Genomic DNA, 23,907 nt, shown 5'->3' on the forward strand with positions numbered 1-23,907 from the left:
AGTGTCCACATGTAAAAGAAAGAAAGAAGAAACCCTATCTATCACCTCACAAAAAATTAGATCCAAGACCTCAATTTGACAGCAGCAGCAGCAGCAGCAGCAGCAGCAGCAGCAGCAGCAGCACAGCAGCAGCAGCAGCAAAGAATCAAGGAAACAAATAGCCCAATATAAATGGGCTAGGAATCTAAACAAAGTTCTCAATAAAAAAAATAAAAATGCCTAAGAAATATTTGTATTCATCATCCTTAGCAATTAGGGAAATGCAAAATAAAACAACTTTGAGATTTCATCTCTCTATAGTCAGAATGGCGAGGAACAACAAAAGAACTGACAAATCCTGAGAAGATTGTAGGAGTAACCCACACTCACTTCTGGTAGAATTGCCAATTGTTGCAGCCACTCTAAAAATCGGTATGGAGAAACCTCAAAAGACTACAAAGGAATCTACCATATTGGCCACCTCTAATAGCTTGGCATCTGCCCAAAGGACCCATCATCCTACTCCTGATCCTTGCCTGGTCATGTTGATTGCTGCCCTATTCATAACACCTTAATGTCCTTCAACAGAGGAACAGATAATGAAAATTTGGTACATACATATAATGGAATACTATTCAACACAAAGAAAAATAAAATCATAAAATTTGCTAAAAAGATCACACTGAGTGAAGTAACCTGTTGGGGGTTGGTCTTGTGAACCACATATTCAATAGTTGCTGACTTTGGTGCCCAGAGACCTGGTTACAGTCTGGACACTACTACTGTCTTGATTATTGAACCATCTTCTCTATCAGTGTTGTATAAAGAATGCACCGCGATTACCTCTGATTAGTTAATAAAGAGCTGATCTGCCTATGACTGGGCAGAGAAGACAGAACTTCTGATCCCAGGGCCAGGGTCCCAAGCAAAGAAAAATAGAAGGACCAAAAGAAAAGAGGTAGAGAGCCCACATGGGGAGAGACCATGAGGCAGAGGGTCCAGGAAGATCGTGATGAGCAGGTGACCATAAGATTGTGATGAAGCAAACATGGAGGCACATGGAGCGGAGCAAGCCAGGGAAAGACTCACTTGAAGGTTAGGACCTATTACACATACCTGTGATGCTGAGGGACGCTGGGAGATCCTGGCAGCCAGAATCCACTTTGCTGTGTAAACAGGCACCTCTGTAACCAGTTTGTCCTGCATTTCTTTAGACTTAGCCTTCATCTATTTTCACTACTTTCTCCCTGTCCTTGTCTGGGAGGAAAAGCACACACATATGAGAGCTGTGTGCATCTCACATCTCTGCTCTATATTTTGATTTGGCTTTCTATGAGTTTCATCTGGGATTTTTCTGTTCATTTATTTTCAAATTTGCCAATTCTCTCCTTCTGTATCTAGTCTTCTAATACTTATTTCCATCAAATGACATAATTTCAAATATTGTAGTTGAGAGTTAAAATGTCAATTAGATTTGCTTTTCTTTTCAATTTCTTACTTGTTACAAAGTACCAGATTGCTGTAACTTACCTACTTAGAAGTTCCCTTCTCACCTGGCAATTTCTTTTACCACTACTTTTGTATTTATTAAAAGTCTGCTAGAATGTTGGATATTATTGATTCTGGTTTTTCTCTTTTATGTACCTATACTGTGTGTAAAAGAGAGAAAAAGATGAGAGAGGGAGAGAGGGGGAGAAGGGGGGGGAAGACAGACAGACAGACTGACTCTGACCTACTATTTCATAAAGCAAGTGTAGAAACTACCTAAGGTATCAGTCCTGGCCTTTCACCTTATTTGAAACAGAGTCTCTCTGTTTTTTTTGCTGCTTCTTATGCCAGGACTGTAGGCCAACAGATTTTGAGAATTCAGGTCTTTATTGCCTATCTCTCTGGCACTGGGAACAAACACACACATGTGCCTCACATACTACACACACAGATACACATGCTACACACAGACATACATCCACCACACAGACACACTATAGACACATACATACCACATACCGCTCAGACACAGAAACAGACATACACGCACACACACACAGAGGCATATGCTCCCCACACAGACATATACCCACATAGAAATACACACAACCACACACATAGATAAACCACACACACATAGACACATACACACGCAGCACACAGATACAAACACACACACACACACACACACAGAGGGTGGGGGGCAGAGACATCAGGTTTCAGGTGGGTTCTGGGGATTTGAAGTCAGGTTCTCACACTAGCACAGCACTTTACCCTCTTGAGTTATCTGCCCAGTCTTTATTTTTAATCAAAGAGAGTACAGTTGCTCCTTATGTGTTCCAACGTAAACTAACCATTTCAACTGCTAAGAGTAGTGATCTGGTGATCCTCTGAAAGCCCATCATAGACCACACAAACCAACCCATTTTTCACTCACAGAAGTTGTTTAAATACACAAAAATATGATTACCCTACGTTAACATAAAGAGAGCAAGGAAGTTAAAAAACAAGGTTAGAATACTTGTACATCTGTCATAAACTAGCACATGCCAAAGACCTTTGGAAACTACAAGCATGCTGTAAAAGGTCTTAGATGTTATTAAAATGTCTAAATCTACCTAAAAGCCTTAAACATGAGATCAGGGGCAATAAAAAGTAGCAATCAGCAGTGTAAGATCAAGGAAAGAGTAAAAGGACTGCTGTTCCAACAGGAGTCCAAGGCACACCCTTTGTAGACAGGGCTTAAATAGCCCCTACTTACTTCAACAGGCCCTAACACAGGCTGTATCTCAACACAGTAAGGCATGGGGGAAGCTGGAATGTCGAAGGACATGCTCTCCTATGTCCATCAGAAGCCTTAAAACACAAAAAGAGTGAAAAAGGAAGCAAAAACAAACCAACCCACATAAAGTGAGACCAGCATTCTAGTAGAACAAAGGAAACAGGAGGAGGTGGTGGATCCATATAGGAGAGCGGCTGGGAACCATCAGAATGGCTCCCTGGAAGAAAAAAAAAAAAAAAAAAAAAAAAAAAAAAAAAAAACCACCTAAAGCAACTCTAAGCATGGGCCAGCAGGGGTGAAACAGGCTAAAAGACACTGAGCTTCCTCTATGTTCTAAGCAAATATCAAGAAATTGTAAGTGAAATAAAACAAAACCACAAATATATTGTAAAAAGGAGTTATTAAGTTTGCTCCAGAATTAAGAAAATAAGAAAATACATCTAAAATATCAGGGTTATGCAATATATATATATATATATATATTGGGACAAAAAGGCTAAGAGTCATTTGTCTCCACAGATAGAATAAAAAGGCAGTAAACCTTACCTTTGCATAATATGTGACAAGTGTCATTTGCTAACTATGCAGAAAGGTGTATCAACTAAATTCCAAAATGGTGACCACTAAAAAGATTTCCATAACAGCAGTTTTCAAAGTCCTTCGCCAATCTTATGAATAAACTAATATACCTTAGCAAGTGATTTCACAATGGGATTCTCCATAATCCCCTTGAGGAAAATTAGGTCTATTTCTTCTGCTCCTGTAGATGAGGGCAGCTCCGTAAGGTTTTCCAAAACTTGCTGCATTTCTGATGAGACAAAAACCAGATAAGAAACTAGTAAATACATAAATAAAGAAAAACTCAAATAGAAATCAGGCAATTACATTGCAATTAAAATATGCTAATAAATAGCTACTTCATGATGAGAATTTCCAGAGTGACTATACATTAGAGCAGTAGAGAAAAATCAATACTTTCCCTAAATAGTAGTAACAGCCACTTAAATGTAAAATAAGATGTTCAGATATGGGGAAATCATAAAATTATACTATATATTAAGGACAAATTTTGTAATGAGAATCACTAATATAAAAAAAGATGACAATAATTTTCAAGTTATTAAGAAGGGAATAAAACATAGAGATTCCAATAGGATTTAAGTTATAAAATTTACTAAAATAGAAAATGTAGAAAAAGAAAAGGTACTTTTTTTCCTCTCTTGCTCCTTGTTCTTTCCCTTTTCCCCTCTTCCCCCTTTGTCCCTTCTCTCCCCATTCCTCCTTCCCTCCACCTGCTCATGGACGACCTTTCCCCTCTCTCCTCTTCTCTCATTAAACCTTTCCACATGGGAAAAAAAAAAGTACATTTTAAAATATATGGGGTTTCCTGAGCTGTCAACCACAAAACACTAGAAAGTACATAGCACTATTACATAAAATATAAACATAAAAATATTTAAACTAAGTTCCTAAATGAAATTCAATACACAAAAAGATGACAGAACACAGTAGAGTGATTGCTTAACTTTACTCTGTGCTTATTCCTTTTAAGATCCTATTAGATACCAGCAAAGTATATGAGTTAAAAAGGAAGGGGAAGAGGAAGAGGAGGAGGAGCAAACAAATGGCTAGGGAAGCATGAGACTACATTAACACATATACACTTGGAAGTGGTAGAGGCAGAAACTTAGACAAAAGAATGAGCCAATTCCACCCTTCAATATTTCAGTAATCTATCCATTCTTTCCCTTCTACCTGCCAGAAAGTCCTAGCTATGGTCCTATCTTGACCACTGCAGCCTATCTCTAACTGTTAGACTCCTCTTAGAGTCACCAATCCCTGAGACAAGCCACTTAAGAGAGAAAATGGTTATTTGGCTCACGGTTTTGAAGTTTTCGTATCAGACTGATTGACCCATTGCTTTGGACCAGTAAAGGCTCACCATGGCAGAAGCCCATGGCAGGGAAGAGCTCTTTACTTCATAGCCAGGACAAGAGAGAAAGAGACCAAGGTACCAGAACTTTTGGGAACACACCCTCCTATAAATCTCCTACAAGGCCCTACTTCTTAAAGATTTTGCCACCTCCCAACAGCATCATGTGTTGGGAACTTAGGGGAGGGGCATTCCAGACCCAAACTATGCCAATGACCCCTAAAGAAGTAATCTAAATGTAAATTTTAAGGCTTGTAAGCCTCTTAATAATTGCTGGATTCACTCTACACCAACCTTTGTAGCTTTAACCACCCCCTTCCTTAACCTTGAGACAAATCCTCTCCTCTTTACCATCATTTATGTAAGACCACCTTGATCACCTTTGCACAGCAAATTCACACTCATCTTTCAGAAGCAGTCTCAACCTCACTGACTGCTCCAATTAGAATTAGTGTCTGTCTCTCTCTCTGATCAGTGTGTGTGTGTGTGTGTGTGTGTGTGTGTGTGTGTGTGTGTGTGTGTGTGTGTGTGTGTGTATGTACACAGTGCTTTATAATTTGGCCAAACACATATAATTCTGTGATTTTATTCAAAACAGTTTCCTGTCAAATTCTGAGAAATGCAGAAATCATACCTGTCTTTCTCCTAGCTGAATCCCAAAGAATTAGGATGCAGTTTGGTATAACAAAGAGTCTCAATAATGTATTTTCAGTCAAAAAATATAGCATTTCACTGTATCCTAACAACCATAGTTTTCAAACTATATATTTATTCCCATGAATTATTTTACAAGGTTATGACAGAAGTGGTGTGTTTACCTGTTTAAACTACTGAAGTAGAATAGTTTTTACAGTAATATTTTCTACTGATATACTTCTAAGTGTTCTAGAACACCATGTAAAACAACTTTAATAAAGTAAATGGCACTTAAACACCTATATTCTTTTCGAAGTATCATAGCAGAATGGTCTTACAGAACTGTTTCTACTCAGTTTTAGAACTATACATAATCAAGTAAACTATTCTAAGTATTCAATTAGGACTAGATTCCAACTTAATAGTTAAATTTCTTTTGTTTCCAATTTGATGCTATGTTCATAGCCATTTAATTTAACAAACTGAATTTCCCAAATGAAAATATGATACCTATGTATTAAATCAAGATGTTAAAATTATTTATTTATATTTTTAAGCATTAAATAACCACATACTTGATACTTGTTGACTAATTTATAAAGCCCATGAAATGCCATATAAAAATCTCAGTACTTATTTGGAAGTCATTTAGATAGTGCTTGTAATAGAGCAGCAAAATTCTTTTATGAAATACAATTCCAAAAATAACAAAAAGAACCCAATTGGGACATTTCCTTAGGATCAAATTTTGAAAAATTGTTGATCATTATCAGGGGTTAGGTAGGCCCAAAGGTCCTGCATGTGTAATAAAAGAATGCTGTGCTCTTGTCCCCTGCCAGGGTCATGCTTGGCAAGGCTAGCAATGATCTACCACCAGGGCTCCTGCGGGCCTAAGGTCAGGACCTTGGGCTTGACAGTTTCCAGGTTTGTGGTCAAAAGTTCCAGATGCTGAGGTGTGAAGTAAGTGCTTTGCTTACTACAGGGAATCCTGAGCTTCTTTAGACTCTCTCTGATGCTCTTTCCTGGCTCCCCTGTCTGAGGAATACATAAAGAGCTAACATACTAATAAACTTACTGCCTTGAATCATCAACTCTTGTAGCCCTCATGACCCCAGCCTTTGACTGCTTTTTTTTTTTTTCAATCCCCTGTCCTCCTACTCTTGAGTCCCAACATAAAACCAGAAACTGCTGGTCTAGCTCAGATCTTAAGAGCTATAGTCACAAAATATTGGTTAAGTCAATGAAAAGACAAACAACATTTTATAAAATGACAATATATTGTCAAGATCCTAGTTCTCGTGAGATTCTCATTTGATTATATTGAACCAAAGGAAAAAGGTAGACGTGTAAATATGCACAGTATATTGTCACCATCTACTTAAACCTTTGTAGAAGCCTATCATATGGTTAGATTAAAAACACAGCCATTCAACTTAGTAAGAAGCATGTGTGTGACATGCAGGAATTTAAGTGCACAGCATTCTGGAACAGCTCCAAGTCTCTTCTACTCAGCACTTTCACTTCTGAAAACCTGGGCACAGGACTCAGCCTTCCAAGCCTGTTTCTATCTGGTAAATATGGAGTGCCAGAAGGTTGCCACTGCTAAATGACATATGAGAGCAGTACCTTATGGTACTTGTAATCCCAATGCTAAGGAAGCAGAGGCAGGAGGCTCTCTGGGGCTGGCTAGCTAATCAGCCCAAGCTATTACACAAACTGCTACTGAGTCCACTAAAGATTCCATCACAGAAACACGAGGACGGGTCCTCGAAAGAGACTCCTGAACTCTGACATCTAAATATGCACACACACATGTTCCACACCCACAGGAAAAAAAAAATCAAAAGAAAAAAAAAACTAATCTGAAGCAAAGCAATTTATTTCCAAAGTTTCTGCAGCTTTAAAGACTATACTTTCTTAAAAAATTTAGCAGTGGGGTGAAAAAAAAATTGGTGATGCTGATGAAAAATTTGGAAAAAGCCCACTCCATTTTTTAGGAGACCTATCCAATAATCCCACTACAGACCAACCACCTTTTAATCCCACTAGAGACCAACCTTTTCACAGAGACTAGTAGTATAACTTCCTGGCACTTCTTTTTAAAGACGAAGTTTCATGGAGTCTAGAATGACCTTGAATTTTCTGATCTTTCTGCCTTCCCCTCAAGTTCTGGGATTACATACAAATGCCACCACCCCAACTTCAATCTTGTTCTTCGATACATTTCCAGGATATACTATGTATTCAGAAAGCTGTCCTCTCAAACAGAAACAAACAGATTTCATAAAATAAAATTTTAAATTAATATATTCCAACTAGACACAATGACACTTGTCAGTAATTTTAGCACTTGGAGGGCTAAAGAAATTAAGATCAAACTTCTGAGGTCAGCCTAGGCTACACAGACAATTCCAGGACTGCACTGGTTCAGAAACATCATTACCGACCCCCATCCCCCACCCCTGCCTACAACAAACAGCAGCATAATAAACGACGATGGAAGGTTCTGTTTTCAATGATTAGAAACATTAACATGTAACATCAAAAGCCCAAAATATAAAGACTGAATTTAAATTCAATTTAAATACCTTTCAGACCTTCTGTTATCTATAAGTATTTTGTTATTAAAGAAAACTGAATTTTTCCCTAAAGAGAGACAAAGACAAGGCAGCACACACAATCTTCCCCAATATAGATCTCATGGCAGCCACTGTGTTGCCTGGTCCTACTGAGCCCTTAAGCTGTTATGTTTAATCTCTCACTAATTTAGTTGTTTTGTGTAAAGGTCTTGAGATATTTTCATAGACTTCTTCCTGACTGTTATGTGCTTTGTGTTACTATGAAAAAGATTTCTTAAACTTAAGTTTTGACTAATTTTGGGTGCAACAATCTTAATTCTTCTACTGACATTTTGACTTAAGATTCAGCTGGATCATCTATGTGCACCAGAACATAATGGTTATCTTCTACCAGTGACGCCAATACGTACCTTTATGGAACAATTTTCAAGATTGACTTTCTTCTTAGGACACATGAATCATTTTCTTCCTTCTAACAGCTTAATAACTTTGTGTCCATTTAGGGAATTTTAAAAATTATATTAGCAAAAATTATTTTTCTTCTATAAATAAAATCTTGCATATCAACTGAGTTTGGAAACCTTTAGATATCGCCATCTCTAATTTTCATCATTTAACTATTTTAGTCAGATTTACCAACATGTTTAATTCAGTAATAGTTTTTTCTTATAGATATGGTTAATCATTAATTAATCTTTATATAAGAAAACATGGTAGTACATTAAATTAACTAGCAAAAAATAAGAATATTCACAATTAAGTGGATAAAGATTATTAAAAAACAAAAACAAACAAAAAATCCTCATGTCAGTTCAAGTAAGTTTTGCCAGCAGCAAGCAATAAGGCAGCTGTGGCCATGTGAGATTGCGGACGGACACTCCCTTTCAGGCACCTCTCTCTAAGAACACAAAGTCAATCTACTACCACAGCATCTATGCTTCTCTGTGTGCACCATATGTGCTTGAGGTACAGCATCACTGTATACTTCCCACAGGTCTTAAGTAGAACACATATACTTCATTTTTTAAAGATTTATGTGTTGTGTATGTATAAATGTCTTCCCATGTGGATAATTGTGCACCACGTAGGTGCCTGGTGCCTGCTGAGGTCAGAAGGCAGCATTGGATCCTTGGAATTGAGAGTTATGGATAATTCTAAGCCGCCATGTAGGTGCTGGGAACTCGTTCCTCTGCAAGAGCAACTGGTTCCCTGATACAACAGACACCTCATCAGCCCCATACTTCCTTTTTATAGAGCTGCTGCTGATTCCTGCGTGCATGAGGAAATACTTTAATATGAAGACTGTCTAACATACTATTTAACCAATTTCTATGAAACATTTACATTGTTTCCAACTATTTCTGCTGTTATGATTGTTATATGGTTTTATGAATATTCTATAAGTAAAATTTCTGGACATGGGATTTCTATATCAGAGACTATTTTTATCAGTATGGTTATAAACTAGTACTTTCAAAAAATAATACCAACTTACAATAAGCTTTTGCAGTCATTTATCTTGTAAAGTTCTCTAAATTTTAGGTGTACTACATATACAAAGTATATACTTTGATAGACTATAAGATTATTAAGAGGGTGAAAATATTCATCTTTTAGATAGAACAGGATGACCCCTTGATAACGCTTCCTGCCCGACCCCTTACATCTCTTTCCCCAGTGTACATAAGCTTCCACTGCTCTGCACTATTTACAAGTTTGCTTACTTTAAAATTCTGATATATTCCAGCACTCAACAATGAATAGTCACTAACTATAAGGAGTCAAAAGCCACCATATATCTAATAAGATCTATCTAGTGATTAAGTTTAGATCTTCTAGCCCCTCTCTGCCTAGCTGATCTACCTTGTATCCCACATGGTTTATTAAAGGGTTTATTCACTTGCTATTACTGTACATTTGATGTCATTTCCTTGTCTCTCCTGTAATTGTTTTATATGTCACTTGGTACACAGGTAGTATGTTACCTGGCATAAAAAGATGTCCCTTTTCATTTTCTCCTTCTTTGGGTGGGGAATGGGTTTGGGGAGGTGTCTTTGTTTTAAACAGCTGTAACCTGAAAATTGCTATCTACCCAAGGATGGTCTTCAACACTTGGTTCCTCAGTGTCTGTCTGAGTGCGGGGATCACAGCATGTGCACCACACCCAGCACCTCCTCTTTCATGCCTGATGCTTAGGAACGCCATGTTTTACTTTGCCAAGCATCAGTGTCTTATCCCTGCCCTTTGCCTCCACTTGCCTGTTTCCTTTGGTAGCTCTTTATCTTTAACTGTCCCAGGTAATTGTTTTAGATAAGCTCTGTTACATACAACATAATTTATGTAGTAACATTTTTGTTCTTATTTGATAGATTGAAAATATTTCTTTTAAAAAATTACTAATCCCATCCAGGTCTATAATTATTGTTGTTGTGTATTGTGATATTTATTATAATTCCTTCTGAGATCTATTTCTGCTTGTTTGTTAAAGCGGTTGTATTAAGGAGTTTCTACACATGCCCTTACTTTTCCTTCTTTAAACTATTTACTGTGTTTGTTACCAGGACCTTTAAATAACAACCATTAACACCTGTCTATACAACAAGCTCTTATTTTTCCCTGACTCTTCTCTCATTTTTGTAACTTTTCATGTTTGTTTTATACTTCTGCTGTGAATGTAAACTGTATGTCTGCCAAGTAAATAATGAAAGTAACACTGCTAAGCTTAGCATCATAGACATTACTAAGTTCTTCAAAATGTTCATAATACCATTCAGATCTAGACTACAAATCTGCTACCCACTGGCCAGTACAGGACTTGAGTAGTGACCCACCAGTATTTCAGTGCGCTGCATCTTATAAAGTATGTGTGTGATCGACTTTAAAGGATTCCTTCCAGATTTCCCTTTCTAAACCTCAAGCAAATAGGTAGAGCTTTATTCATTCCGCTGTGACATATATTTCCTACAACCAGACTAATGTTCAAGCAGTGATTGTTCAAGCAGTGAGACAGTCCTCTTGGGGAGTTTCTCCAAATGAGGATGAAAGATCCTTCTTTCCTGTGAAGTTTAAGCTTTAGGAATTGTACAGTCATGTCAACACCATTGCCAAGGGTTTCCTGAGGACTGGAGAACAAGCCATCACCAAAAGGTGGTGGAGCAGAGGGGGGTGAGAATGTGAAAAAGTGGGGGAGGAAAGAAAGATGGGAGGGATAGAAGCAGGGAAAGAAGGATACATGGAGAGAGCCTTGCACTGCTACTGAGGATTAGAATAAAAGCCATTTAGTTGCTTTGCAAAGCTATGACCAAAATCTCTGGGGAAAATAGTTTAAAGGGAAGGGTTAAGTTTATTCATAGTCTGAGTGCCCTTGGTTGCATGTGGCAGAAGAGCTATCTATCTCCTGTCTTCATGATGGACAGAAAATAAGAGACTGAAGGACTCAAGACCAGGTACCACCTTCAAAAGCAGGCCCCAGTGACCTACTTCCTCTAACTAAGTCCAACCTCCTAAAATTTATACTAAATTTTTATATACCACTACCCTTAGAGGAGCAAGCTTTCAAAAACATGAGCCTGAGGAAGACACTTCATATTCAAGTCACAGCACTGTATTCTTGGCTTTTCATCTCATAATGCAAAATGCATTTAGTTCATCACCAAGAGTCCCTCAACGTCTTGACAATTCAAACAATGTTAAGATGCTTGTGCAATGTCTCTTGATTAAGACAAACTCTGAACTGTGAGCTCCCATTACAAAAATGGAGACTGGGAATGATCAGACCCAAGACTAAAGTCAGCAGGCAGACACTCCCTGGGATCTATGTCCAGCATCACATATGAGTTCTAAGTGATGTGAGAGGCCTAGCCTCTATGGCTTTACTAGCTTATGGTCCACACTGCCTCTCTTCTGGTTGGTGCCACTTGTCATCCAAGGCTTTGCCAGAAGTTCCATGTTTCACATCTAAAACCTCTTGAGAACTCCACTGCAGCTTAAACATATCTCCACAACTTCACATAGCCCTCTCTGGGCTTCCTATAGGATTCCACTTTACCACAGTGTCCTACCCCCCAGGTCTTCCTTTAAGTCTGGATGGAAGCATCCAATAACGCTTTCTGTCTACACGACGTTAAACCAGCACCACATGAACAATGCCAAGGTCTGCTGCAGCCTGCACAGTAGCTGGGTGCCTCTGGACAGGTTTGCAATGCCTGGGCAGCCAAACGCACAAAAGCCTTCCATCAACTTTTTAAATGAGTTTGAAACCTTCACACCCTAATTGTCCAAGGGATAGGATCTGGCCAATTCCTGAGAGGTCACAAGGCTTTTTTTTTTTTTTTTTCACACATTGTTCAATTGTTTAACTTCCTTTTAAGCTAGTTGCTTAAGAAATGATGACTTCCTCAGACGAAACTTTACAATGGCTTTTCTGCCAAACCTGAAAGTTTTTCTGATCTTTGAACTGTGTTTCCTGCTTCAATTCTCACTGTTAAGGTCAACCAAAGAAGTCAGAAATCAACACACAACAGACCAGACTACTACTACTTTGTCCTGAAATTTCCTCCAAATTTTAATTAGTCTATCACTTTTAAATCCTACTTCAATCAAAGTCTTAGAACATGGATGAAATACAAAGTATTTGTTTCAGCAAGTAATATGAATGGGTTCTAGCCCAATTCTTGGTAGTGTTCCCATTACTGTAATCTTGTGAGGCAGCCTTTCTTATCTGTATTTTTATCTGCACTCTGCTTCTGAGCTCTACCCAGAATTGCCCACTATGTTCAGATTATGGCATTATAGGCTGCCTCTAAATTCTGACTTTCTCCCATAAAACAGCTCTAAAGGAATAAGACACTACACAGTGACACCGACAACTTCCCTGGTACTAGTTTCCTGTTAAAGTGACCTTGGGAAATTTAGCTGTGACTAAATAAATAAGGGACAGAACAGTCCTGAAAGGAATTACTGATTTGGTGTTACACAGTTTCAGAGGGTTCTGTTAGTTTGTTGGCTTCATTACTTTGGCCTTAAAGTAAGCGTGTATGTCTCATGGCAGAGAGAATAAGGAGACACTCAAAAGATTGAAGAACAGGCACAACCTTCAAAGACATGTCCTCCAATGACCTATATCCTCCAACCACACCCTACCTCCTAAGAAACCCAGCACCTCCCAGAACAGTGCCACCCGAGGAAGACCACTGCTTCAACACAGGGCCCTGTGAGGGACAGTTCTGATTAAAACCCTATCAATCACTGTTTTTCCAGTCAGAGCTTAAGCATTTTCTTCAGGCATTCCAATGTTGATTACCTGGCTTTGTCTTGAGCTGTTCTGAGTTCAGGGGAAGAAATATTAACCCCATCTCCACACAAAAGTGAACAGCTCAAGCCAGCACTGATTTAGTGCCTATCCTTCCTAGCTATCTGTCAGTCTGAGAGCAGCTGTGCCATGGATTCTGTCCTGGTTTTATAGGCTGCTCACTATGGGAAAGACAGGGTCCACTGTGCTCTGTTTATTTTACAGGAACCTTCCGTGAGTTCCTTAACCAAAACACTAGTGCTCCACCTCCTCAAATACTCTTTCTGGCCCTTTTTCCATCATTGGAATTTCTATCCCATGTCAAACTGGAATGTTAACACACTGCACCACAGGCTTCTGAAGCTCTCCCTCTTAGCCGTTTTTTCCTCTCTACAGGGATAAGGGCATTTTATTGATCCTCCTACTTATTCTGTCTCCTCACACTGACTATGAACCTAGTCAATGCACCTGCCATTTCACATACAGTACTTTTCCAATCTAAACTTCTCATCTGGTTCTCCTAGCCTCTCTTTGTTGAGTCTTTCAGTGTATTAAAACAGCCAGTTTAGTGCTCCTGTCAGACCTAACGGCATGTCTAGTTAATTTCTATTGGCTGTTTTATGGATATAACTTAGATTATTCTAGGTTATTGTCTGTTTGCACTAACCATGGCAGTTCTGCAAGAGCACCAAACCCTTAATATATTGCAGCAGCTGGGATTTAGTGTATCTGTCCAGTAATCTTGTCTTCCCCTGCAAAATCTAAACCTTTCAATTGGAAGGAGACTGGCAGGACATGTCTCAGTCTAGTTTAGGCTCCCTTGGGACTATGCAGAGGTCTCTGCAACTTAATGATCAGCTAATGATGTGGACAAAGGTTATACTCTCACACCTTGAGACTGCCTCTGTGTCTGTAGCTTTGGAAATCCATGTCCCTTAGCTTTCACTTCTGCCAAACCCTCTTGGGTCTCCCTGTGCAAAAAGCATACCTCAACTCTCTAGGATTTATCAGTTAAATTTCTGTTCACAAAATAAATATCTCTAACCAACCTTAAGCTAACAAAGCAATAGGTTTTCTTTGTATTTTCCAGCAATTCTGTGTTCCTCATAACCCCTTCCTAGCATGCATTAAGCCACCCCAACTTACAGGGAGCTGTATATCACATAACTCAAAAAACCTACAATAAGTGTTTCCCCAGCTTAAACTGCTATAACAAAGTACAGGAGCTCCTTCTCCATGGAGTGTACATTATAAGATGCCTAGCATATGCTCAAAACCAGACAGTACTAAGATCTGTAAGTTCTACAAATATACATCTATGATGAAGTGTAAACATTAGGCACAGGAACAGATTGAGAGTGATTAATAACACAACAACCATAACAATAAAATGTCACCTGTCATCCAACTATGCTATTATTTTTAGATGGCAGTTGATACCAAGTAACTGAAACCACAGAATATACAACTGCTAATAACACCATAGCCTTTTGTTTCCTACAGTTAGGGGGTAGAATGATGATGACACAAGGGTTCCAGAGTGGTTTAGTGGAGGCATTTTTTGAAGTCTGCTGACTTCTCACTGCTTTCATAGTATACAATGAGGCGGAGGGCTCTCTTGGGTCACCTTTACAAAGGCATTAATCCTATTCATGAAGCTCCATACCCACAGGGCTGATTTCCTCAAAATACCATGTTTGGGTCAGGACTTCAACATTTGAGTTGCAGAGTCATGATTACTAAATGAAACCACGATCCAAACTGAATCCAAATACTGAAATAGATTTCCTATTTCCCCAACTGTTTCAAATAAAAATACCTGAACAGACAAAAAGAATGGTTTTCCTTCCCTTGGTACAGCACTCCTCTTTAGTCATGGTTTTAGTTTGCTATAATCAACCATGCTGAAGATACCAAATGGAAAATCCTCAGGGAAAAAACTGCCTTCAAAGTAAAATTGACAATGTTTGCCTTGAGTACTGAATTCTTGCACCATTCTGTTCAGTTCTATCAGAGACTCAAAGTATTTGTTCACTGTACCCAACTATATATACTTCTCAGATGAATACAGGACACACACGCATGCGCACACGTGCACGCACGCACACGCGCACACACACACACACACACACACACACACACACACACACACACATTGTCAGGCTAAATATGTATGTGTTCAATCCTTCTTTAATGTAATAATGGTCCCAAATGGCAGGAAAAATGATAGAAGTACTAAAGAGAAGCTATGAAGTATTTCACATGAGAAAGTGATCATTTTCCAAAAGCAAAGCATTCGGTGACAAGGTGGTAAGATCTATGGTGAGAACAAAGAGCCACAAAGGGGGGGGACGGGGGGGAGAAGGAATATGTAATAGTTTTCTGAAAGTAATTACAAAAGTAACAATTACAATGCATGATAATGCAAAGGCATTAAATTTGTACATATAGACTTTAAAAGAAAAAAAAAAAAACAAAACGGTACACAAAGCGTTCTAGAACTTGAGGTCTGGGCACCTGCGAGGGGCTCAACATGAAACCAGATGGATAAGGGGCACTACTGTATCAGTTTCCTGAAGATTCTGTTTCCCTCCTTCCCGTTACATCTCCCAAAGGACAAGAGTTCACACTCTTACAGGTAATCATAAAGTATCTTATATAGCACAGATGATCAACCAGTTATTAGTGAATAGATGCATGATGCCATGAAAGATTATTAGTACTTACTATGCATTATTTCTCTTTTTTATTACTAGCTAGAAGTTCTACTTGAAAACACATTATTGGATAACCAACACATCAAAGCTAGAATACATTGTCTCTTTGGGATTAATCTGAATTCACAATAGTATCAGCATTTGCAAGAAGCTAGAGGGAACTCTTCAAAGATTCCTTTACCCAGAGTATAATAAGAGTTTTCCAGTAGGAACGCCTCAATTTTTTTGTGCTTGAATTGGACAAATTGTATCTAATTTTGTCCTAGCTTAAAATTCAGTAAAATTCATGCACTGCACTAGGTAGAAAAGCACAGTGATAGACAAATAGAAACCTGGGGACCTGACTCATGGGCATCTAAAGAAGATGGAGTTCTAGAGAGAAAGAGAAAACTCAAAATGGGTAGAGGAAACATGGGAGCTTGGGCATTTTCTAGAACTGAGAACTGTGAAGTTGCTGAAAAAACTGTAACGCTGAGCAGCATCTAGTAAAACAGACTCAAACTAATATACTTGGGAGATTCCTGGGCACTGGGACGAAACAGAGAGGGAGAAGAGGAGTACATGCCAAGCGACCACATCCACAGACAGGAGATGAAGAATGATCCCTTTAAAAATTTACAGCTGAAAAGTCTTGCCTTATCAAGTGTAAGGCAGTTATATAATTTTATGACTTGCTGATATAAAGTTTCACAAATTCAACCTACCCTAAGTGTTTCCTGAGATTAAAAAAGCCATACTGGCACTCTGAGCATGAAACAAAGAACAAGAGAAAGATACGTAATCCAGGCCCTAAAAGCTCAGCCCGGAAAGTAAGGGTAATAAATAATAAAGTCCAAGAAGGGACAACCAGGCCAGAGGACTTAAGTATGTACTGGCCAAGTAATAGGCTCAGGAGGGACATCTTTAAGAAAATAAAGTTGGCATGTTTAAATAAGTACCTTAAAAGTTGATGGAGAAAATTAGCAAGGATTTCAATGTTGAACAGTAGTTAAGTAGTGTATTTGGAAAACTAAACAAGTAATTATTAATGCCAAGAAAATGAAAACACAGGAAAGGAAAATGCTAACTATAGTTTATGAATACAGTTTATCAATATATATACTAATATGTATGTATGTATGTATGTATGTATGTATGTATATTTTAGTGTGTGACATATGCCAATAACTATCAATCTGAGCGAAAGTCCCAATGTAGTGATGCTACTAGGGTGGAAGTGTATATTGGGTATAAAAAATGATGAAGGGCAGAATGGAAAAGGGCAAAGCTGTCATCTGGCATAATGATTATAGAGTTTTTAAAGAGCCAGGCATCAGTAATGTAAAACACTCCATTTACCTGATATAGAAATAAAACCCAAAAGACTCTGCTTTAAAAAGAAAAGTTCAAACTCAGCAAAAATAAAGTAAATCATGTAATACACGATTTACATGTGTATTAACAGTTTTAAGTTAAACGCTAAAAACAACAACGATAACAAACCAAGTGCAGCTGTCTAATGTGTAAACAACAACCAGTTTACAATCCACTTCTGGAACTAAGACGTTGATCTCATGGTGGAGCCTAGAGGCAGAGGCTTATTTAGCAGGCCTGGGGGCCTTGGTTACATCCCAACACTGAAACAATAATGACGACAAAAAGCAACTTTTCTTTTTTTTAAAGAAAACCAAAAGACAAAGTTATCTTTATTTCCTATTTCATTAAATTAGTCTTTAGGTTTACAGCATAAAGTATATTTTGGTAAACATTCAACTAAAATGTAACATACAAAATATTTTTATAGCCCATGCCATAAAGAATATTTCCAACTTTTAAAAGATACAACATTCTCAAATTTGTAAACATAAAATGTAACACAAGTAGAAAATTTTCACTCCACTTTTTTCACTTAAGCCCTCATAAAACTATTTGTGCTTACAGCCACATTTATCTAGTGTCAATCTAAATCATTTACTTTAACTGACACACTAGCAATATCATCAAATAAGGAACTGTATCTCAGAAATCACTGGCCCACAGTCAAATGCAATTCAGAGTTGGGTATGATATTATGCTATACTAAAATGACAGATTTTATAAGATAGCAGAATCAGCCCATAAACTTAAGAACATCTTACTCTGGCCTCAATGTTCAGACTGTTGCTTACTTTTGCTTATACCACTCCCTAAAAACAGCATTGCAAAAGAGTAAACTATGAAGTACTCTATTAAACACCAGGAAACAAAGGATTTTCCCCAAAGTTCCCATGCTACTTAACCACCTCTGCTGAGCACAAATGCTCAGTAAGAACTATGGCCAGAATGCAGAGAATCCTTACATGAACATCACAACAGCGAAATATTAAAACAAACAAACATTTATTCTTGTCTCCAGGTCAAATCTCATATATAATAGCTTCATTAAATATTTAACAAGGTTTGGAAATGTAAGGAGTCAGAGTTCTTATGTTGGCAAAAACTCAGATTATATGAGATTCAAAATAGACAGATTCTTTTAAATTTTAATATCACATTTACCTGAAAGAGTCTTTAGTTCTAAGAACTTAAGCAATTTATAATCTGTTCAAAGCATCAAGAGAGCGCACTAACAACTCAACTGTAGAATATTTCCTTTCCTGTTGCACATTTCCCTATGCAGTCAACTGCATGTCCTTGCTGACCCTCATTTCTAGAAGTAACGAACTGTATGGGGGGTCATCCTTTCAAAAATACTTAGGACAACATAAAGTAAAAATATAATTTGTGACTTTCATAAATTTTAAAAACTTATAGTTTTTCAAATACTGCAGATGCTTCACAAGTTTTATTCTAAAGCGGGCATTCTGTTTTAACAAAGCTTCCTCCACAAACATGGGCTTATAAGACAGCGGCTTACGCTGAGTAGGTGACATGCCGATAGCCTGCATGCACACATCCAGTATCATGACCAAATCATGAGGCAATAGTCTTGCTCCCCTCTTCTTCCAGCAGCCTTCCCTCCCTTTAACTGTCTCCCTTGCTATTCCTATGCACAAGTGTTTCCATATTTTCAATCTACCCTGTAGATTGTAACTGTTGCTGCTCAATTTCACATTCCTGTTGTAAAAGATTTAAAGTGTGAAAAGAAAAAGGTGAAGGGAAAGAGGCTAACTCCGTTTCCCTGACATTTATCTCCACCTATGGAGTGTAGTGCTTCAGTACTCTTATCTATTTTCCTCAAATACAAGAAAGTACGCCCTTCTCACTTCACAAGGCTGCTTTCTGTGCAGTGATCATACCCACCGGCCCACTATGGGATTGCTTACTTCTCAGGTATAACTCCAGTATTTCCTCTTTGTTTTATACTTACTTCTACACGCATAAAAACTAGCATCTTCCTCAGCTACAAATAATTACTTTTTAAATTTTCTAATTTGAATCTCATTTCCTTTTAAATATTCTTCACCACCTTGCTCCAGCTTGCTGCAGCCTCTAGAGATGAATGAGCCTGCACTGGGCTCATCAGTTGTCTCTTCAGTTCTCCACTCTGCTACTCCTCTCTTCAAATTTCTTCAACGACACCAGGAACAACCTAATCAAACACTCTATTGAAAGCACAGGCTATCACTGCCTGTGCTGTGCTTGTCAACTTGACACGCCCTAGACATATTTGGCAAGAGGGAAACTTGACTGAGAAAATGCGTCTGTAAGATCAGCCTCTTGACAAGCCTGTGGGGCATTTTTGTGACTGGTAATTGATATAGTAGTGCCATTTGTGTGCAGTGCCATTCCTGGGCAGGTGGGCCTGAGCACACAGGATGAACAGGCTAGGATGAACAAAACAATCAAAAGCCTCAGAAGCACTGGCTTCCCCTGATCATAGATTGTAACCTATATGCCAGAAAAACCCTTCCCTCCCCAAGTTACTTGTGGTCATGATATTTTATCACAGTAGTAGAAACCTAATGAAGACACTGCTGCCAGTATCCCTAACAATTTCGTTCTTCTCAAGAAACCTTATTTACTTCTGGGGCTTCAAGTAGCATCAATCTGATGACTTCCAAGCCCCAGTTACAGGCAGCTCTCCGACTGCCTCTTAATGTATTCCACCTGGGAGTCACAAAGACTGTTTTTAATTTATCATTTTTAAAACTACTTACCCACCTTATCAAGCTGAGTCCTCCTACTTGGAGCCAACATTTCATGTATATTATGGTGTTACTATCTGTCCATTCTCTTTATAACTTGACTCTTGGGCTGGAGAGATGGCTCAGCGGTTATGATGATCTGCTCTTCTAGAGGACCCTGGCTCAATTCTCAGCACTCACCTGGCTGGTCACAACTGTCTCTAACTCCAGTCCCAGAGGATCTGACATGGCCTCCATGGGCACAGATATTCATGCAAGCAAAACATCCATGCACACAGGGAAAATAAATAGATCATAACACTCATTTTTCCTCTTTCTAAATGCCTCTACTGGTCTACTAGGCTATGATCCTTCCTCCATGTTGCCCATGTCCACTCTACGTTCAGAAGTATCTTTTTACGCTGACCCATGTGAAATACAGTTCTCGGAAAGAAAGTTAAACAAAGCTACATTAAAGCAAAACAAACAAAACAGAGCTCGACCAACCATCGTTGTTCCTAATGCAGTCAATCTCCTTTGATAAAGATTTGATCTGAGTTCTAACTAAGAAAACATCAAAACTTAGAATAAGAAAATATAAAGTATTACTATTAAATCAATCCTGTCTGAAAGTATTTTTATAAATCTAATGAGCAATAAAAAATTAAACATGGCTGCAGGATCAATGTCACACTTTATTAAATCTAAACATTTGAATCACTTAAAATGTGTATCTCATGACTCATGAGTCTTATCTGTAGACTGTTTCCAAACAGCATACAGTTTACATTTACTTAGAAAAATAAGTCGACTTCATGGAGATCCTGTGACAACTTTGTTTTGCAGTAATGAAGAGCAAACTCACAGCCTGGCATATACTAGCCAAGTGCTTCACCCAAGTTACATTATCCAGTTCAATTCAGTCAAAATAACAATGACTGCCGTCCCACTCGTCCACTTCTGTGGCACTGACTTTAGAGCCACTACCAACCAACTGTGCTGCAGTGATCACCTGACAAAGATCCCAATTTCAATTTAGTTATCAACAATGTTCTCTACAGCGTAGCTAGAACTGTCATTCCTGCTACTCTTTACTAAAACTGCCCACCTACAGACACGCCACACTCTGGCCCACACACAGCCTGCACAGCACCTGCTTGAACCTCTCTCTAAGTTCATTTCCTATAGCTCCTGGCCCCTTGTCCACTAACCTCCTCTCCTATAAATGTGCCCCATCCATTTTGTGTCTTTCACTTACTTACCATCTTTCCCACTTCCTACTATCCCATTTGAAATAACCTCCTAGAGTCCCCCTTTTTCCTTCCTTCCTTCCTTCCTTTCCCTTTTCTTTCTGTCTTTCTTAACACAGGGGTTCTTTGTGCAGCATTGACTGTCTTGCGATTTGCTCTGCAGACCAAACTGGCCTCGAATTCATAAAGACCCCCCTGGCTCTGCCTCGAACCCGAGAATTAATGGTGCACACCACCACCTACTGCCTAGCAATCCCATAAATCTTTATTTTCTTCAGTTACTTAGTGTACTTGTCACCTCCTCAGGAAATAAACCCAAATGCTCCCTCTACCCTAAGAGTACCCAACCCGTCCTTCTCATCACCACACTCACCCAGACCTACCTTTGCTCATGTCTATGTCAGCTCAGAGTCTCTCACTCATGGCCCTGTTCCCTCTGGCACTCAAGACACTGCCTTGATTCACAACTGGCCCTCAGGTACTTCTCAGTGTCTAATGTCTCTGAAAGCTGTATCTTCCAGGCTTTGCACTTGGTATTTCCCATCAAAGGTACCAAGGGCACTAAGTTTGCAAACCTCACCATGGTAGCACCTAAACCCGCTCTGTGCCACCTCTCTCCCCGTATTCCCTCTTACTTAATGCTAGCAAGTGGAACTAGTCAGACTCTCTTATGCTCTCCACCACAAAGATCTTCGAAATTCAGAATTCTGCATATTTCTCAATCACACCCCATTTCAATATTTCATATAAACTACTTTAGTTTATAACTTATTACCTCTCATATCAAAATCAAAAGCCAATTTACTTCGCCTATCCTGCGTCTTATTATTTTTGTGTTGCTGTGATACATACCCTGACAAAGCAACTCACAGGAGGTTAGCTCTGGCTCAGAGTTCAAGGGCACAGTCTACCAAGGCGGGAGGCCAAGGAGGAAGAAACAATGAATGCACACGGAGCTTCGGGGTTACTAAGCTCCCTTCCCTGCTTACAGAGTGTAAGATTCCAGTCAGGGAATGGTGCCACTCAGTGAGCAGGCCCTCCCACTTCAACTAATGAAAACAAAATACCCACAAGCATGCATCCTCAGAGGTCTCTCAGGTGACTCTAGGTCCTGTCAAGTGATAATTAACAGTAACTACCACATCTTGCTATGGGATGAGTATGGTTTCTCTCACCTGAAACTCATATTGGTGCTTAATCTCTATTGAGAGATAAGAGGAGAAAATGTAACCTGATAGGCTAGGGCTTTGGGGTGTATTAGGATGAAAATCTTAGAAAAAGTCGGGGGAAAAAAAGGATAGACATGTTTCCTGACCCCTACCAACATGAAGGCCACCCGCAGACGTGGCCATTAAAGCTTCCAAAACTATGAGCCAAATAACCTCTTTTCCTTAATTTATCCAGTCTGCAATACTGTGTTATTACTAACCTTAAAATGAGTAAGACAGTCTCTGCTATCACCCTTCAAAGGAGCTCTCCTGAACACAAATACACTCATCTCCTGCGAAGGCCTCTGATCACCATCGAGTACAAAATCCAATTTCTTTCTGTGGTTCAGCCCTATTCTTCCTTGTAGGGATTTACTCACGGTCTCCACTAAAGGATTCAAAGTTCACACATACCCACCTGGTTCAGAAACTGAGCAGAACAGTTACAGTAAAAGCCTTAGTAAACATCTGGAGGGATGTGCCCCTAATTAGGCTGCACGGAATTACCTTGAATAAAAACCCAGCCAAGCAAGAGCACACAGTTCAAAATGCATAAACACTCAAGGAAAAAGAGGAGTAGCTGAAACACAATAGAGAGGAAGGCCGCTGAGGATGAAAGCAGGCAACACTGAGCAATCTTGCACTGCAGACCTCAGCGGTGCACACAAGCTTGTCCCAAGATCTTCTCTGGGCCTCCCTTGAGAATGTGTAAATAAACTGGTTTTTCTCTATAGGACAGTCAGTCAATAGCTGCTGTGTAAAGTTGAAAACATGCATGCTTTCTAAGGTATACGGTTTATTTTTAAACGTAACAGTGCCACTCCTCTACTGAGAGGGCACTTGGAAATGTGCTGAAGCATTATGTCGTACCAAGGACCAATGTAGCATTAAGGGTGATGCTGCACCAAGGATCTGGCCAAAACTGTTAGTCTAGTCACTGACTGCTGGGAAACATCCGAGTGTACCAATTCTGAAACTGTAACAATGATTATGCAAAAAGACTAGGGAGAGAAACTTTATTTTATTTTTATGTAGCTCCTGCTGGCTTCAATGTCCATCTGCCTCTGCCTCTGGAATACTGGGATTAAAACTGTCATTTTGTTTAGCATGTGTCTTAGTTAACTGCTCTATTACTTTAAAGAGACACCATGACCAAGGCAACTTACAGAAAAAACATTTAATTGGGGGCATGCTTACAGTTCAGAGGATTGATCCATAACCATCATGGTGGGACCTTGTGGAAGGCAGACTTATAACTGGAGAAATAGCTGAGCTGAGCTAAGCTTTGCACCCTAATCTTTGCACCCTGCAGGAAGCAGGCAGGGAAAGACAGACTGGGTATCCAGCATGGGCTTCTGAAACCTCAAAGCCCACCTCCAGAAATGGATCCCTCACCTCCCCCAACGAGGTCATATCTACTCTAATAAGGCCATATCCTAATCCTTCTCAAACAGTCCCTT

General features: G+C 39.1%; 1 protein-coding gene across 5 annotated transcripts in view; it reads right to left on the reverse strand.

The window, feature by feature from the left end:
* Mpp6 (membrane palmitoylated protein 6) overlaps positions 1-23,907 on the reverse strand; it is an 83,979-nt gene that overhangs the window by 46,218 nt on the left and 13,854 nt on the right. For all 5 annotated transcript variants that reach the window (XR_004388304.1, XR_004388301.1, XR_004388302.1 and 2 more), the window contains exon 2: positions 3,439-3,557. Coding sequence is in view for 1 of the 5 variants with exons in the window: in XM_032906540.1 (XP_032762431.1) it covers positions 3,439-3,555 (117 nt within the window). In the remaining 4 variants the exon portion in view is untranslated. The remainder of the gene's footprint in view (positions 1-3,438; positions 3,558-23,907) is intronic.

Source organism: Rattus rattus, chromosome 6 (assembly GCF_011064425.1).
Source record: "Rattus rattus isolate New Zealand chromosome 6, Rrattus_CSIRO_v1, whole genome shotgun sequence".
Lineage (NCBI taxonomy): Eukaryota > Metazoa > Chordata > Mammalia > Rodentia > Muridae > Rattus > Rattus rattus.